The 17154-nt window shown below is 38.3% G+C and overlaps 1 protein-coding gene across 2 annotated transcripts in view; it reads left to right on the top strand.

Annotated features, from left to right (window-relative positions):
• EMB2729 (Alpha amylase family protein) overlaps nucleotides 1-17154 on the top strand; it is a 32262-nt gene that overhangs the window by 322 nt on the left and 14786 nt on the right. For both annotated transcript variants that reach the window (XR_734669.2, XM_010254179.2), the window contains exons 2-12: nucleotides 32-103; nucleotides 346-410; nucleotides 571-1248; nucleotides 1782-1954; nucleotides 2043-2132; nucleotides 3515-3590; nucleotides 3901-4008; nucleotides 4825-4915; nucleotides 6358-6459; nucleotides 8462-8564; nucleotides 16965-17102. Coding sequence is in view for 1 of the 2 variants with exons in the window: in XM_010254179.2 (XP_010252481.1) it covers nucleotides 32-103; nucleotides 346-410; nucleotides 571-1248; nucleotides 1782-1954; nucleotides 2043-2132; nucleotides 3515-3590; nucleotides 3901-4008; nucleotides 4825-4915; nucleotides 6358-6459; nucleotides 8462-8564; nucleotides 16965-17102 (1696 nt within the window). In the remaining variant the exon portion in view is untranslated. The remainder of the gene's footprint in view (nucleotides 1-31; nucleotides 104-345; nucleotides 411-570; nucleotides 1249-1781; nucleotides 1955-2042; nucleotides 2133-3514; nucleotides 3591-3900; nucleotides 4009-4824; nucleotides 4916-6357; nucleotides 6460-8461; nucleotides 8565-16964; nucleotides 17103-17154) is intronic.

The following is a 17154-nucleotide window of genomic DNA, read 5'->3' as shown; positions in this document are numbered from 1 at the left end:
TTTTTATTAATCAATTAACTAACTTTTTCAGGCATAAATCGATGAAGGACCTTAAAGTTCAGTTGTCAACTCGTTACGCTAGTCTCATGGAGATGGCATCTGGGTGGGTTTTGTCCCCCTTCCATCGTTTTCAGCATCTTTTTTCAGTTTCTGGGTTTCTATCTCGTATTCTTGTTCTTTTGGCTTTTATGCTGAATAGTTGCAATTTCGAGAAAAATCTCCCGAACGGATGGTGTTGGATATGGCCGGAAAATCAGTTTCTATGTATTTTCTAAAATTCTCAATAAATTGTTCTTGTTACGTAATTGTTTGATTTTGAAAACGGTTTCGAATTGATTTCTCCAGATACGAGATATTGGGTTTGCATCGCAATGTACAACATCGGGTGGATTTCATGGAGTGGGCTCCAGGTATTGCCTATTTCTTAAAAATATATGTCCAGACTCGCAGTGTCCCGCAATGCCAATTGAGTGTATAGCCATTTTGTTGAATTTTGTTTATCTAGCGTTGCTTGAACTGTCTTTACATATGCTTGGTAGTACTTCATGGGCCTGTAACATGTTTGCACAGGTGCTCGTTACTGTGCATTGGTTGGTGATTTTAATGGGTGGTCACCAACGGAAAACAGTGCAAGAGAGGGTCACCTTGGCCGTGATGATTATGGTTATTGGTTGATCATTGTTGAAGATAAGCTCAGGGAGGGAGAGAAACCGGATGAATTCTTCTTTCAGCAGTACAACTATGTGGATGACTATGATAAAGGTGACAGTGGTGTTACCATTGAAGAACTATTCAACAAAATGGATGACGAATATTGGGAACCCGGAGAGGACCGGTTTGTTAAATCACGTTTTGAAGTAGCTGCAAAGTTATATGAGCAGATATTTGGACCTAACGGGCCCCAAACTGAAGAGGAACTGGAGGAAATACCAGATGCTGAAACAAGATATAAGGAGTGGAAAGAAAAACATAAAGATGATCCACCTTCGAACTTACCTCCTTATGATGTGATTGATAATGGAAAAGAATATGATATTTACAGCATTGTGGATGATCCTGTATGGCGAGCAAAATTTCGTGCCAAAAAGCCTCCTCTAGCTTACTGGTTAGAGATGCGAAAGGGAAGGAAAGCTTGGTTAAAGAAGTATAGTCCAGGGATACCTCATGGAAGTAGATACAGGGTTTATCTCAACACTCCAAATGGTCCTTTGGAGCGAGTTCCTGCTTGGGCGACTTATGTGCTTCCAGGTGAGCTTACTTATGACAGAGTATCTGTATTGCTTTACTCTTTTTTTCTCATCAAAGCTCTTTTTATTTTGGACTTGATTAGGTTACATGTAAAATGAAGGAAAATGAACAACTTCCATGAAGAATGTTATTTTATAGTGTTCAACTGTATGTAAAATGGCCATGGAAAGCTAACTTTTTTCAAGAAATGATTAGCAGTACCATTGCTCAAGTCTACCTCACAAGGTTGTGTTTCTTATTTGTGCAATAATTTTCTTCTGAAAATGAAACTGAAATCTTGGTTTCAGTCCAAGGTTGAATCTTCTGCACCTTGTCAGCTAATTAGATTGAGTCAGTACCTAAAGTATGTGAAACAGCTTTTATTTCATCCAGATGCTATATCTAAGTCTTTTTGGAATAATCCCCTCTAACAATTTGCGCCATTTTGTTGTTTGTTTATGGTCTCATTAGTGATTTTATTGGTAAAACATTGGAAACATATCTTCTTTTCTGCATACCTTTTGCTTGTTCTGAAGTCTTGTGATTATAAGCAGGTGTAGATGGAAAGCAATCATTTGCAGTGCATTGGGAACCACCTCCTGAAAGTGCATTCAAATGGAAAAATCCACGTCCAGAAGTGCCAAAGTCTCTTCGAATATATGAATGCCATGTTGGAATAAGTGGATCAGAACCAAAAGTCTCTTCTTTTAATGAATTTACTGAAAAGGTAACTCCTGCAGTTGTAGTTTTTCTCCGCTTCAGTTATAACATATAATTGCATTTTTCTCCTTTTCTGCATCTCTTTCTCCTTCCAGGTCCTTCCACATGTAAAAGAAGCTGGATACAATGTAATTCAGTTGATTGGAGTCATTGAGCATAAAGATTATTTTACTGTTGGTTATAGAGTGAGTTGAAGATTCTTCCTTTTATTTGCACTTGAAAACTACAGAAGCTCATTAGATATGTGTGTATGGTTCTCTTTTGTGCTTTTGATAGCTGAAAGCATTCGTCTTTTTGGTAGTTCTTTGACCTTAATGGTGAGGTGGTAGAATTTGGTCCATTGATTCTAGTGGTCTTTTCTTTTATTCCTCTTCTTCAAAGCTGTGACATCTCCTACTGATCCTCAAGTTGTATTTCTGATTGAAAAGATATAGTGATCTAATTCCATTGAAAACACTTGTTTTTTGCTGGAAAGTTTTCTAGTTGAAAATTATTAATACTTGTGACTGTGACTATGAGATCATCCAAAGTAGGAGATGAGGGGAGCAACCAATCTCTTGCAAGTTTGTTTTGGGTATTTAGAAATGATTCTTTACACTTTTTGGTGCAAGGGGGGAGCAACCAATGGAGGTGGAATAAAATTTAAGACAGTTCTTCTCCCAAACGTCGAGAGGGGAAAGATCATGTACAGAAGAAGTATGAGAGCCACTACTCTATGGGCCATTTGGGATGAGAGGAATGCTTGAATTTTAAATAACAAGAGAATATAGGAGGCTTTGGTTCATCTCATCTGCTCATTATACTTTACTTTCAAAAAAATGTAAAATCAAGAAAATCATATTTTTTCTAGAGATGATATCATCAAAATTTGGCAAAAAGTGCCCTCCTTGCCTTTGAGTGGACTGGCATTTACCACTGGAAGGAACTCTGAAATCAAACTTTGATGGCCACTTTCATGGCAATCAAAGAAATTTAGGAACTACTGATGATGGATCGCCATAATTGAGTCATTTTTATGTACTAGACCCAATTGATATAGGTAACTAAATTAGGTTGAACTTTTCTCGGTACTTTAACACCAAGATTTGCTCATTGGTAAACATTCTAAGTCTAGAAGTGGAGGGTAAAGTAGTAATTGGATGGATGAATGGATCAGGAGAGGTAATTTGGTGGTTCAGACATTTTGTCAAGTTAGGCTTCTAGCTAGAAAACTGATTAACTGGTTCATGTAGATTAGAAGATCAGCAAATTTTCTGGCTGACACCCTTGAAAGGGAAGAGGTAAATAAAAATGACTTGTACATGGGACCTTCCGTTAAGGGGTACTAGTGACTCTCCTTGAGTCTCTGTACTATGTGTTATTACTATTTCTAATAATAAAATTCTTTCTAACTTGTTTATGATAAAAAAAACACTTGTATGTTTTTAGCTTCATTTGTTGTGGAGTAATAGAAAAGTCAATCTGGATGATTCTCTTTCCATACATCAAATATTCCCTTTTTAGCTTCATTTACAAGAAATGCTTTATTGGTTACTTCAATATCCAATGAATACAATGTCCAATGCAGGTCACAAATCTCTTTGCTGTTAGCAGTCGTTTTGGCACTCCCGATGAATTCAAACGTTTGGTTGATGAAGCACATGGTCATCTTCATAGACTTCTCTGATGACATTCATTTTGTAAATCATTACTTAAATTGAAGCACATAGTCATCTTTCAATCTGCAAATTGAATTCTTAATTTATATTCTTGAGTTTTCAGTCAAAAGAGCCAATGCTTACATAATGTAGAATAATTTTTTTAGAAAATGGAAAATAATTTTTTTCTTGTGCTCTGATGAGCAACAAAAGTTTCTATTCTTGAGCTGGCTCTTTTATTGTTCCCTCCTCTTTTTTCCCGTTTTTGACAATTGGCCTAACTATGTTGCACTTAATGTATAATTTCTCTTTACAGGGCTCGGATTGTTAGTCTTCTTAGATATTGCCCACTCTTACTCAGCAGCAGATGAAATGGTTGGTTTGTCCCTTTTTGATGGATCAAATGACTGCTACTTTCATACTGGTAAGTGGCAACACATTAATTCAAATTTCATCTTGACTGTTTACTGGATTCCCTAGCAATTATTTCATTGTTTTCCTTTTTCCAATCATTGCATCCAGGTGAAGTTGCTTTTCCTAAAACTAACAACCTTCTTTTTCCTATTAATGTATCTAGTGTAACAATCCAATACTCAAATCAGTATTTCTCTCTTACTGTTCTAATATGCAAAATTGTTCCAAGTGATGTGGATATATAAACTTAACTCCTTGGCAATCTACTTGTATAAGTAGAACTTGTTTCTTTAGTTTCACTTCCCTTTTACCTGTCAGAAGTTTGCTCTTTTGTTTTTGTATGCAATAGAACCTTCCTTCCATATCTATTTGTTTAATGGACTTTTGTCTTGTATACATGGAAACCTGATGAGAAAACTTCTAAAACCTGGTTCAAGAAATATAGATTTTCCATTTTATTGAGATACCTATAGGTGAATAGTTTGAAACCCTTCTTTTGATTATGTCTTGAGTTATTTGCTAAGATGTATAAATCTCCTAAGGCATTTTTACATGAATATAACAAAATATTATGAGTTACTTCTTGCAAGAATATGTATGATGAAGAACCATATGCCAATAGTTTTCTTACCTTGGAGATGCTTCTCTTGTCTGTACCAATCAAGTGCCTTGCCTATTTGCTTCCGTTGTTGCAACCCTTGTAGATTTCTCAGCGATGTTAATGGAAGAGTAAATGCCAATAGAAGAGACTCATAAGCTGTATGGTTATCATTTGTTCTTTTGCTAAAACCTTCACAAGTGATGTGTAAACTTTTCTCTTGAATAGGTAAACGAGGGCATCACAAATATTGGGGTACCAGAATGTTTAAGTATGGTGATCTTGATGTGCTCCACTATCTTCTGTCAAATCTGAAGTGGTACTTATGAACCATCAATATATCATTTTTTTTACTCTTTCATTTGTGCAAAATCAGTCTATTTGTTTTTTTTTCCTCTCTATGACATGAATATATGTTTACTATTTCATCATTGTCACTAGCCTCATCCCAGAAAATGGGGCCAGCAATACTTATAATTTTTAATTAATACAAGTATATAATAATTAAGAAACAGTAGGTCATCTATGAAGGAAGGGCAAGTACAACTCTCAGTTTCATTATTGACAGAGAATAGTGAAAAAATAATGGGATGCCAAATGGAATGATTGAAGGAGAAGATGCAGTAGAATTACCTTGGAAGATCAAGTCCCCAAAGAGGAAAAGAAGTAATGAGTAATCATATTCAACATAACATTGACTAGGGAGTCTATCATCTCATTAGTAAAGTAATGACTCCAGAAACCAATATATTTTAGGAGTATGCTAACCAAAAAATCTATTTTACCCAAATATGGCAAGAACATAACTTGACATAGTGTTGGACTTGGACAGAGTCTTGTTCTAAAAGTTGAAGTATCTGACATGACACAGTACTTATGTACTGAGGAATGAGACTCTCTTTATGAGTTCTTCTTAAGCTTATGATCCAGTTAATCACCATTATTAAGTATCTTTCAAACACAAGTTCCAACATGTTAAATATCAGATCAAGCTTATGACCTTGTAAGACAGGATTCACTCTGGTGCCTATCAGATCCAAGACCACAAGAATTGGGCCCTAAAATGGTGATCACCAATATTGATGGAATTTGGTTCTTGAACATATGCCCAACAAATCCAATCTGGACTTGCTCTATTGAGATGGTTAACCTTCCTTGTGTTCTGAGTAAAAAGACATGTTCCTGCTATGGACTTTGATGTGGAAATACATGGGTATTGATTAAATTATACATAGTGTTTTACATGTTTTTGAAGGAGCAGTTTATCTTTATTGTTGTTATGGATACAAAATAATAAAATTTTGAGGGCTCATCTAGCGGTTAACATGATATCCCTTTCCTTTGTTTTTTTTCTTACTCTTTCTCTTCTTTTCTAACCTACAAATCCTAAATTTACAACCCTAAATTGGAACTATGTATCAGAGATAAATCACATCAAAGACATCATGCACACAGTTACAATTTTTGGAAATCAGAGATCACCCTACAATTTATGATACAATTCATGATTGTTTTGTTCAACCTTATCTGTAATTTACAAATAGTTACAAGTGTCAGCACATTGCTTCCTTCATTTAAATGTATTTCCCTTCACAATGTTAACTACCTTAATGGATAATGGAGTAACTGTGAATCTCATTAGAGAGACCATTAAATTATTTGACAACCACTTTGGTCCTTTTTTTTATTTTCATTTCTTTTGCATTGTTGTCAATGATGGGGATTTCACTTAGAATTGTTTATAATTTGTCATTTGAACAGGTGGATTGTGGAGTATATGATCGATGGTTTCCAGTTCCATTCACTCTCATCCATGATGTATACACACAATGGTTTTGCTTCTTTTACTGGTGACATGGAGGAGTAAGTAACTGACTTATTTTGTTCATCAATCAACTATTTAATATGGTTTCAACAATTCTCTTATTACAAGAGTTTCATCATCATCAGGTGCTAATGTGTTTATGTTGACAATATTGATAGCTTGTACTTGATATTTGGTTTAACATGACAAGTGACAAATTATCACTGCTTTGGCCTCAGTGACTGGATTATACCACAGGGTGGGAGCATGAAATGGAACCAAATATTTGGAGTGTCAATTTTGGAACTCTTCATATTTTGAGCATGGATGTATACCAAGTTTTTAATCGTGAATTTTATTGATTATGAGATAAAAGAATAAATTACAACAAACATGCCAAGCATATATAGATGAAGTTATTCAGAGAAGAGATCTAAATAGTACCAGTAATCTTACATGAAGTGACATAGTTAGGGTGCCAAAAGGGATGCAAATTTTTTATATCAGCAGAAAGGGATGCACATATTCCTTCTACACACTTTATTTGTAGTGAACTAGTGATACCAAAAGCCTCTTCCATCTGGCTAAACTAAGATCTTTCTTTGAGCATTTCCCAAACTATAAAAAAATTAATCTTTTAATCTCTAATGTCACCATACCAGTGGAAAGCTGTAAATGATAGGGTGCAGGGATTATGTGAACTGGTAAAATGCATTCCAGTGCCAAGTGTTATGTTTCATATCTGATGGAGGAACCATATATGCATCTTTATGTATGCATGTCTATATAGTCGTCCTTGCACAGTAATTATAGTTTTCAAGGTACTGAGGTGAGGCTAGGTGACAGGGGGCACCTTGTTGCCTAGTTGCCTAGGAAATGGATTTTCTTAGATAAAAAGACAAGAATAGCAGCTTAATTCCCTAGATTCCATAGCTCTCAGCAGCCATCTTTCGCTAGTACGTGCCTATAATCTTCAACAAAAAAAAGTATAAATTTCATATTAAAACATAGAAAAATCAATATATTCATGAGAATAAAAAGAAGAAAAGAAAAGAAAATGCAGAAAATATAGGGGCTGACTCCTTTTTTGTCCTATGAAAAGAAGAAAAGAGAGGGTAGACCTGTTGCTGTAACGGATGCCTCAGAAGCTGAAGTTAAGGCCCTTCTTGCCAGTCTCTGATTTGCCAAAACCTTGTAGGCATTCCCTTTGTTGGTTGAGGGGGATCCCAGGAATGTGTCTGGATGGGCCAACAAGTCTGCAGCTGGTCCTTGGAGGATAGATTATTTCCTTCTTGAAATCAGTGAATTTTCTTCCTTCTCTTCTTGGCTGTAGCTACAGATGGATCCCTAGAGAACTGAACCAAAAGGCTGACACTTTAGCTAAATATGGCTTAGAGAGGATCTCTTTGTATAGGGCAGATTGTTTACCTGAGTTCTGATTGGACTCTTTTTGTGTTTTTGCCATTGAGCTCTGTTTACATTTCACATCCTCTGATGCGCATCTTCTTTTTGTTTGAACGAAAAGTTCCATTTCTCAAGAAGAAAAAGAAGAAGAATGTGTTGATTAGACCAAATTTTAAGTTCTTCCTTGTGTATTGGTTCAGGTTTTGAAGTCCCTGAGGATTCAAGAGAGCGTACACCAACACATGCGTTGATTGAATCCCAACAAATTACAAAATTATAAATATAAACTAGTATATAAATTCACAAAATGAATAGTTTAGTTTAATAATATGTATTTTATTATTATAATCTCAAAAGAGAAAGAATATAATAAATTTTCATAGCACTGTGCACAAAATATCTAGGTATTCAAGTGAGGCAACCCTTCATAGGCACCTTGTCTCCTAGGCATCCTAGGTGTCACTTAACAACTATGATAATGAGTAGTAAATGCATGTAAACAGTTCTGTGGGTTTTCTTTTTCGTTTATCCTTTTTCCTTTTCTTTGGAGCATGACAGTTAGTATGTTCGAGAGAAGTTTATTTATTTATTTTCCTTCTTCCTCATGCTTTCTGCTAATTAAGAAACTATCTATTTTATTGTTAATGTTGAATCCAGGTACTGTAATCAATATGTTGACAAAGATGCACTAATATACCTAATCTTGGCAAATGAAATCCTACATGAGCTTCATCCTGGCATAATAACAATTGCAGAAGATGTAAGTAGCTTTAAGTTTATTACTTGCTTAATGGTCTTTTCTTCCTTTCTAATGATATCAACTTTGGGACAAAGATATGAAGGGTTTGCTGAGCCAAAAGGACAAAAGAATAATCTGAAACTTCAGCATACCCAAGAGACAAAAAGTATTTTGCATATACAAATTGGTTTGTTTTAAGACAACAATATATAAACTGCAATTTCAAGATATAAGTGTGTATTTAACATCATGTCTAAACAATAAAAGCAGCAACAATAAATGATAACAAGATTTATATGACATTAAGATTCTCCATATAAAAAGGTTGAAATCTGTACTGCACATGAATATGATATCATGTCTAACATGGTCAAATTTCAAGAAATGGTGTCTCCTTGTGTAGATTAGCTTTATATAAAAAAGTTTATTTGAGCATCAATCCTATATTTTATTTATAGACTGTTTATTTTATTTATAAACAGTCTATAAATAAAATAAATAAACACAAAATGATAACAAGATTTATACAATAGATAAAGATTCTCCATATAAAAATTGTTATAATTCGGCTTGCCTTTGAGTTCTGTTAGTCTGATAGCAACCAAGAAGAAAGAGGAAGAAAGAGGGAAGAAAGAGAGAGAGAAAGGAGGAGAAAAAGAGAGAAGAAAAGTCTGGTTCGAATTAGGGAAAAAGTTCCTCTCCCATTCGGCCAGACATGTTTTTATATTATTAATATAATGGAAAAGACACATGTGCCCTTATTTAAGTGAGGGACACTAGTTTTAATATAATATTACAAATCAGCAACCTCAACATAAGTATAAAGACAGAAATACCCCTACACTAACACTCCCCCTCAAGCTGGTGAGTATATATCATATAATCCTAGCTTGTTACATATGTAGTCTACTCTTTCCCGACTCAACCCTTTTGTAAATAAGTCTACCCATTGGTTCCCTGTATTAACGTATGCAGTGTCTATCACTCTATTCAGCACCTTCTCTCTCACAAAGTGACAATCAACCTCTATGTGCTTGGTTATTTCATGAAACACCGGATTAGAAGAAATATGAACTGCAGCCTGATTGTCACAATAGAGCTTCATTGGAGTATTAATGTTGTATCCTATCTCCTGTAGAAGGTTCCTTAGCCACACTAATTCACAAGCAGTATGTGCCATAGCTCTATATTCTGCCTTTGCACTGCTTCTTGCCACGACTGTCTGCTTCTTACTTTTTCATGTCACTAGATTACCCCCCAAAAAAGTGCAATAACCTGTGGTAGACCGCCTATCAGACATAGAACCAGCCCAGTCAACAACAGTATACCCTTCTATTTCAAGTGTTCCACCACTTTTGTATATCAAACCACGACCAGGGACCCCTTTTAAATACCTCACAATTCTTAGAACCGCATTCCAATGAGGAACTAGAGGTTTCTGCACGAACTGACTTACCACACTAACCGCAAATGAAATATCTAGCCGAGTAATGGTTAGGTAGTTTAGTTTACCTACAAGTCGTCGGTATCTGCCAGGGTCTTCAAACACTTCACCTATATCATTGCTCAGCTTAGTATTTGTTTACATAGGTGTTTCAGCTGGTTTAGCACCTAACAAACCTGTTTCCTCTAGCAAATCAAGCACATATTTCCTCTGACACAAATTAATACCGTGCTTAGACCTTGCTACTTCTATCCCCAAGAAATATTTCAATTTACCAAGGTCCTTTGTTTGAAAATGTTCCTATAGAAATGTCTTCAACCTGTCAATGCCCATTTTATCATTCCCGGTAATAACAATATCATCTACATACACCACCAATGATATTTTTCCTGCTGAAGAGTCATGACTGAAGACGAAATGATCAACTTGGCACTGTTTCATACCAAACTTCTTTACCACCTCGTTGAACCTACCAAACCATGCTCGAGGAGACTGTTTAAGCCCATATATAGCCTTCTTTAGTCTGCATACCTTACCATCCTCCCCCTGAGCAACATGAAAGAATGGTAAGATCCATCTAATGGACGACAAGAAGGTTGCAGAATGGGTGGGCGAATTTCAAAAATTTTTCTACTTTCTTCCAACTGGGAATCATATTCCCTAAATTTAAAATACAATATTCAAGGATCCTACTTGAACCATAATCGAACCAGATCTGAACCAAAAAGAAAAAGGGAGGAATATACCAGATCCGGAGAAGCAATATCTCTCAAAGTTGGTGTTCACGCCCAAAGAAGACACCAAGATCCGCTCCTGCTGAAGATGACACAGCTGTGGGTGGAACGGAACCAGCAGAGTGCGTCCTACACACTGGATCCTTTGCAAGAATCCTCTGGAAACTCTGAACACTGAATCTTTTTCAGTCTTTTCTACAAGACTGATGTCAAGAACTGATTTCTTGACTTCTTTCTTCTTCAAAGATCGAATCTTGTCAGAAAGAGTGGCGGCGGCTAGAGGAGAACTCCTGGGACGAAGATGGCTGAATTGCCTCTCTTCTCTCTGGAGTGTGAATGAGATCTAATCTCAGTTCGCAGGATGCTTTTTTCTTTCTCAAAACCCCTTGTTCGAAATCTAATGTTTTTCTCTTAGGGTTTCTCCTCTTTTCTTCTTGATTAAGAAACCTCCTAATTAGGAGTTATCCCAATCCAAATCAGTATTTGGATAGGGGATGATCTTAATCCTATCTGCAGATTAAGTTAGCTTACTCCTGTTCTTATCAGGAGGTTACCAGATTCAAATCTGATTTGAATTTGGTCTCCCAGAGTGGATAAGGTTAAAAAGCCCTATCCTTTTGCTAACATTAATCTCAAATCCGCCCCATAGATGGGTGATCACATCAGCCCAACTCGAAATGGGCTTTTGGCCCATTAAATGTTCAGTGCTTAACTAGTTTCCAATCTGCTGCCCAGTTGGGCTTCTTTGTATGGCGTGGGACCCAAGCATTGATCTACACACCAGCCACATGGGTTCAGCCCAGCCTTTATCACAAGGCCCAGCCGAATTCACTGAAAAGCTCAGTAAACCCCTGAGCCCATCACATGAACCCTATGGGCCCAACACTTGCATTAAGTGGTCCCTGGGCCAAGCCATCTTATAAAAACCCTGGGACTGTGGGCAGGTGCAAGATTAATCCATCAGGTACTATCCTAAATGGTCTTACACTTAACCTCTCAGCCCTTGATGATCAAGCACTGCCCGACAAGAGAGGACCTCTCCCTCGGCTGCAAGGAACAGTGCCGCACTCTCCATTCACATGGATCCCGGGAATTAGAACCATTTGCAAACATTTTGAAATCGTACATATACATATATATATTTTAATTTTGCAAAACAAAATTCCAACGATTGAAATCAACTGCCGGTAGTTTGGTTTCCATCAGAGAGAGTGCCTTTCCCGATCATTACCCTTGTCCGACAAAGGGGCTGATCCTGTCACTATGATCACCCACTCAGATGAATTCTCAGACTGTCCCAACATACCCAGGTTTTGATCCCCGCTAAGGATCTCACTGATTGGCATATCAAAGACAGCCTGATCCAACACCTAGTGAAGTATCATAATCGAGTCTAGGGGTCAGGTGTAACTTTCCAGTTTTGCCCATCTGTCTCCAAGGTCCAGGGCAATACTGGAAATCTGGTCCGGTTCAAGGATTCGAGTAATCCCATACTGCATGTGCCTTGGGTCTTACCCTGGTGGCCGAGACAGGCCATCCCAACACACTTGGTGGCACACCAGTATCAACCTTGGCAGGATAAATCTCCCCAGACTTATCCAATGGCTATGAACATTTAAAACTAACACGAGTCTCTATAAGTGTCCAGTTTTAGGGTCTTACACAGAATTATACCAAACAACATGAATCAAACATGCACTTCATTTATTTACACTAAATGTCAAAAGTACATCAAATCGGATTGAAGCTAAGGGCATACAAAACTGTCTAACACAACAAACCCTGGTGGTTGCTCCATATAGACCTCCTCGAGCAAATCACCATGCAAAAAGGCATTCTTGATATCAAGCTGATATAGGGGCCAATCATACATAGCTACAAGAGAGATCACAACACGAACCGTCCCTATCTTAGAAATTGGGGAGAAGGTCTCTGTGTAGTCAATACCATAGGTTTGGGAGTACCCTTTTGCAACCAACCGAGCTTTCAGGCACTCAACACTACCATCAAGCAAATACTTAACAGTATAAACCCACTTACAACCGACAGCCTGCTTCCCAGGAGGAAGAGCGGTGAGGTCCCAAGTATGATTATGAAGTAGAGCTGAGAGCTCTTCTTCCATTGCACGACACCACCCTGGAGAGGCAAGGGCTTCCTGAACATCCTTAGGAACAACAACTAAGGATAATAAAGAGAGAAACTGGTGATGGGAGGCAGAAAGGTGAGTGAAACATGATTAAAAATAGGATGAAGGGTGCAAGTGCGTTTACCTTTCCGCAAGGCAATGGGAAGATCAAGATCAGATACTTGGTTCGGGGCTGGTGTGGAGACAACTGTCGGATCTGTCGACAGTGATGGAGCCGGAGGAGTAGCAGCCGGTACACATGGGCGATGTGTATACACTTGACGGATAGGTGGGCGTTCAACAGGTGGTGGCACTGGAGGCAAGGACTTGGTCATGGCTGGAACAAGGGGAACAGAATCGGCAACTGGAAGTGGAAGAGGGGGAGGTGATGAGGAGGAAGAAGCATCACCGGACCCCAAGAAAAATGGAGTAGACTCAAAGAAGGTAACATCAGCACACACAAAGGAACGTCGAGAACTAGGATGGTAACACTTATACCCTTTCTGGGTCCGAGAATAGCCAAGGAAGATGCACTTAAGGGATCGTGCATCTAACTTGTCGTTCCCGGGGCCCAGATTATGGACGAAGCAGACACACCCAAATACCCGAGGAGAAAGAGGAAACGGAGACAAGGTGGGAAACAAGGTAGTAAATGGGGAATGACCATCAAGGATAGACGTGGGCATCCGATTAATCAAGAAGCAAGAAGTAAGCACCGCATCACTCCAAAAGGGTTTGGGAACATTCACGTGATGCATGAGGGATCATGCTGTTTCCAAGAGATGACGATTCTTTCTCTCAGCCACCCCATTTTGTTGTGGGATGTAGGGACATGAGGTCTGATGTATAATGCCATGTTGGTCCAAGTATTCTTGAAATGATGAAGATAAATATTCACAGCCATTATCAAAACGAAAAATTTTAATGTGAACACCAAATTGATTGCGAATCTCAGCATAAAATTTCTGGAAGATGGTAAACAATTCACTTCTTTCCTTCATTAAATAGAGCCACGTCATCCTTGAAAAATCATCAACAAAAATGACAAAATATCTATATCCATTGTATGACATCACTTTATAAGGACTCCAAACATCCGAGTGAATAAAAAATAAAGGACTCCACACGGTTATTAACCCTAGAACTAAAGGGAAGACGATGGTGTTTCCCAAACTGACACGACTCACAATCTAAAATAGAAAGTTGACTCAACGAAGGAACCAAATATTTCAAGCGAAGGATGACCAAATCGATAGGGCCACTGGAGAGGAGAGAGAGATGATTGGAGAGTTGTTGATGTTCTTCCACCACCGTCAAGATAATACAATCCACCAGCTTCATGCCCTCCACCAATCTTCATCCCCGTCTTGAGATCCTGAAAAACACACATAGAAGGGTAAAAGGTAATGGAACAATTAAGTGACTTGGTCAGTTTACTAATAGACATAAGGTTAAACGGAAATTTAGGAACATACAAAACTGAGGATAAGGATACAGGGTCCAGGTCAACATTACCAATACCACAAATGGAGGATGTGGAACCATTAGAAGGGTAACAGATTGTGATGTTGAGCAATGAAAGAGGGAAGAAAACACACCTGGAGTTCCAGTCATGTGATCAGAGGCTCCAGAGTCAATAATCCAGGGATTGGGTGTGGATGCCAAACAAGCCATACCTGAGTGTGCGAAAGTAGTCGTGTTCTGCTGAGATGTGGATTGGACAAACCTCTCATACTCATCACGGGGAACACTCACCATCTCCTTCCCGGAACCATCTGTGGATGTAGGAGGCATCTGATCAGCTGAACGATTCTCTTGTCTGAAACTAGAACTGGTGTCACTAGTCATGGCATGATTGGCCCAGGTTGAGGATGGACCATGCAAGTCATAGCAATAATTAATGGTATGTCCATCCATACCACAATGAGTACACCTCCTCAAACCTGAGCCACGTCCTATACCACGGGCTCCCCCTGAATCTCTACCTCCAGTACGACCACCACCACGGTTATATGTAGGTCCACCACCACCACTCCGGCCATATACCGGGCCACTGCTACCACCACAGCCAGACTGAGCTCCTTGAGCTCCACCTCTAACACCACGGCCCCTTGACACTACAAAGGCTGATTTATCTGAGACATTAGAGTTCTCAGTAGATCCAATAGAAATCCTCCGAAATCGAGCAAACACCTCTTCTAAAGAAGGGAGAGCTGACCCTCCTAGTATCTGAGCCCGTACTGGTTCATACTCAGATTTCAGCCCCACCAAAAATCGAGTCATGTCAAGTTGTTCTCTCTGTTGTTGCTGAATTTTGACATCAGAAGTGAGGGGGTGATAAACATTCAACTCATTACGGATGTTTCTCATACTAGCATAGTACTCCTCAAGACTCTGATTGCCCTGTTGCAGATTAAAGTATTCCTGATACAGCTGATATACTCTGGTTGTATTGTCTTGACCAGAATACAACTTCTTAGCATGTTCCCACACATCTTTGGCAATGTCAAGAAACATGAAATTTACACTAATCTTGGGTTCCATACTATTCCATAACCACGTGATAATCTGTGCATCCTCTTGTTCCTAGTCTTCATACTCATGAGAATCAGTGGAGGGTTTCTCCTCCCTTATGTGTTTCACCTTCTTCTTTGCCTTCAGAAAAACTTCTACAGATTTAGCCCAAGGTACATAATTCTCTCCATTCAGTTTAATGGAGGTCATTTGAACATTCAGGTAGTCGGTAGGTATCATCACATTAGATTTGCTATCATTGTTATCTCCCATTGCTGAATTCTGTTATCACTGAATTCGGCACACTGCACACTGTTTGATCACACTGATCACACTGGTTTCAGCACTTGTTATTGCTGAAGATTGCACTCTTTACACCACCACCCCTACCCTACGACTACCTGAAATCTCACCATTATATGAGCACCACTCCTCCTTTGAATCACACAAAAAAAAACAGCATAAAGCCTAGCACACTACAGTCTGAAATTCCATCATACGATCTGAAACATAATTCCTATTTGATTCATAACAGAAAATATGCATAGAAATCTCTTACCTCATCACTTAAAAGACAAACCACACGAGAAGAAAATCAGTCCACACAAGACACCCACTGCACCACACGAATCAGCCCTCTTCTCTTCATCGATTAGGGGAGGGCTTCTTAGAAACCACAGCAACTGACCACACAAGACACAACTGGAGGCATAGAAACCTCCAAAGGAAGAGGGCGACCACTCCTTTTCAGCCCTTTCCCTTATCTCCAATCGATGGCAGAGAAATCAAGGGAAAACCCTAGATTGAGTGCGCAGAGAACAGAAATCTGGGCAGATCCGAGTTGCTTAGTTGAGCTCTGATACCATGTTATAATTCGGCCTGCTTTTGAGTTCTGTTAGTCTGATAACAGCCAAGAAGAAAGAGGAAGAAAGAGGGAAGAAAGAGAGAGAGAAAGGAGGAGAAAAAGAGAGAAGAAAAGTCTGGTTCAAATTAGGGAAAAAGTTCCTCTCCCATTCGGCTAGACATGTTTTTATATTATTAATATAATGGAAAAGACACATGTGCCCTTATTTAAGTGAGGGACACTAGTTCTAATATAATATTACAAATCAGCAACCTCAACATAAGTATAAAGACAGAAATACAAAAATGTTGAAATCTGTGCTGCACATTAATATGGGATAGGGATCATGTCTAACATGGTCAAATTTCAGGAATGTAGTATATACTTGTGTAGTTTAGCTTTATATACATAAGTTAGTTTGAGCATCAAACCTGGTTAGCTCAATTTGAGAGCTGTTCCTTTATTCCAGAAAACCAAATTGCTCAAACCATTGACATTTTAATTGTGTCCTAACATGTATTTGTCAATCCCACCTCCATCTATCTATCTATGGTTGCACATGCCACATGGCTAAAAAAGGCTATTACCCAATGTTGGTTCCAGCTAGTAGTTGTGATCAGTCTCCCCATGGTGCCTGGTTTTTATTCTTATTAGAGCATTAGCATCAAGAACTACTATTACTGTTCTATTATTTCAGACTCTGATATTAGCATATGTTTGCCTTACCAGTTTATGAAGTATCGTTTGCTATGTTATGCAGGCTACACTTTATCCTGGAATATGTGAACCAATTTCTCAAGGTGGATTGGGATTCGATTACTATGTCAATCTTTCTGTATCAGAGATGTGGTCGTGGTTCCTCGAGAATGTTCCTGATCATGAATGGAGCATGAATAAGGTTCCATCATTTGATTCATACAGTTAATAATCTGCAGTTAAATGGAGTTTCA

This window comes from Nelumbo nucifera, chromosome 1 (genome assembly GCF_055504915.1).
Source record: "Nelumbo nucifera cultivar China Antique chromosome 1, China Antique-T2T, whole genome shotgun sequence".
NCBI lineage: Eukaryota > Viridiplantae > Streptophyta > Magnoliopsida > Proteales > Nelumbonaceae > Nelumbo > Nelumbo nucifera.
This window is presented reverse-complemented; position numbering and strand designations above follow the sequence as displayed.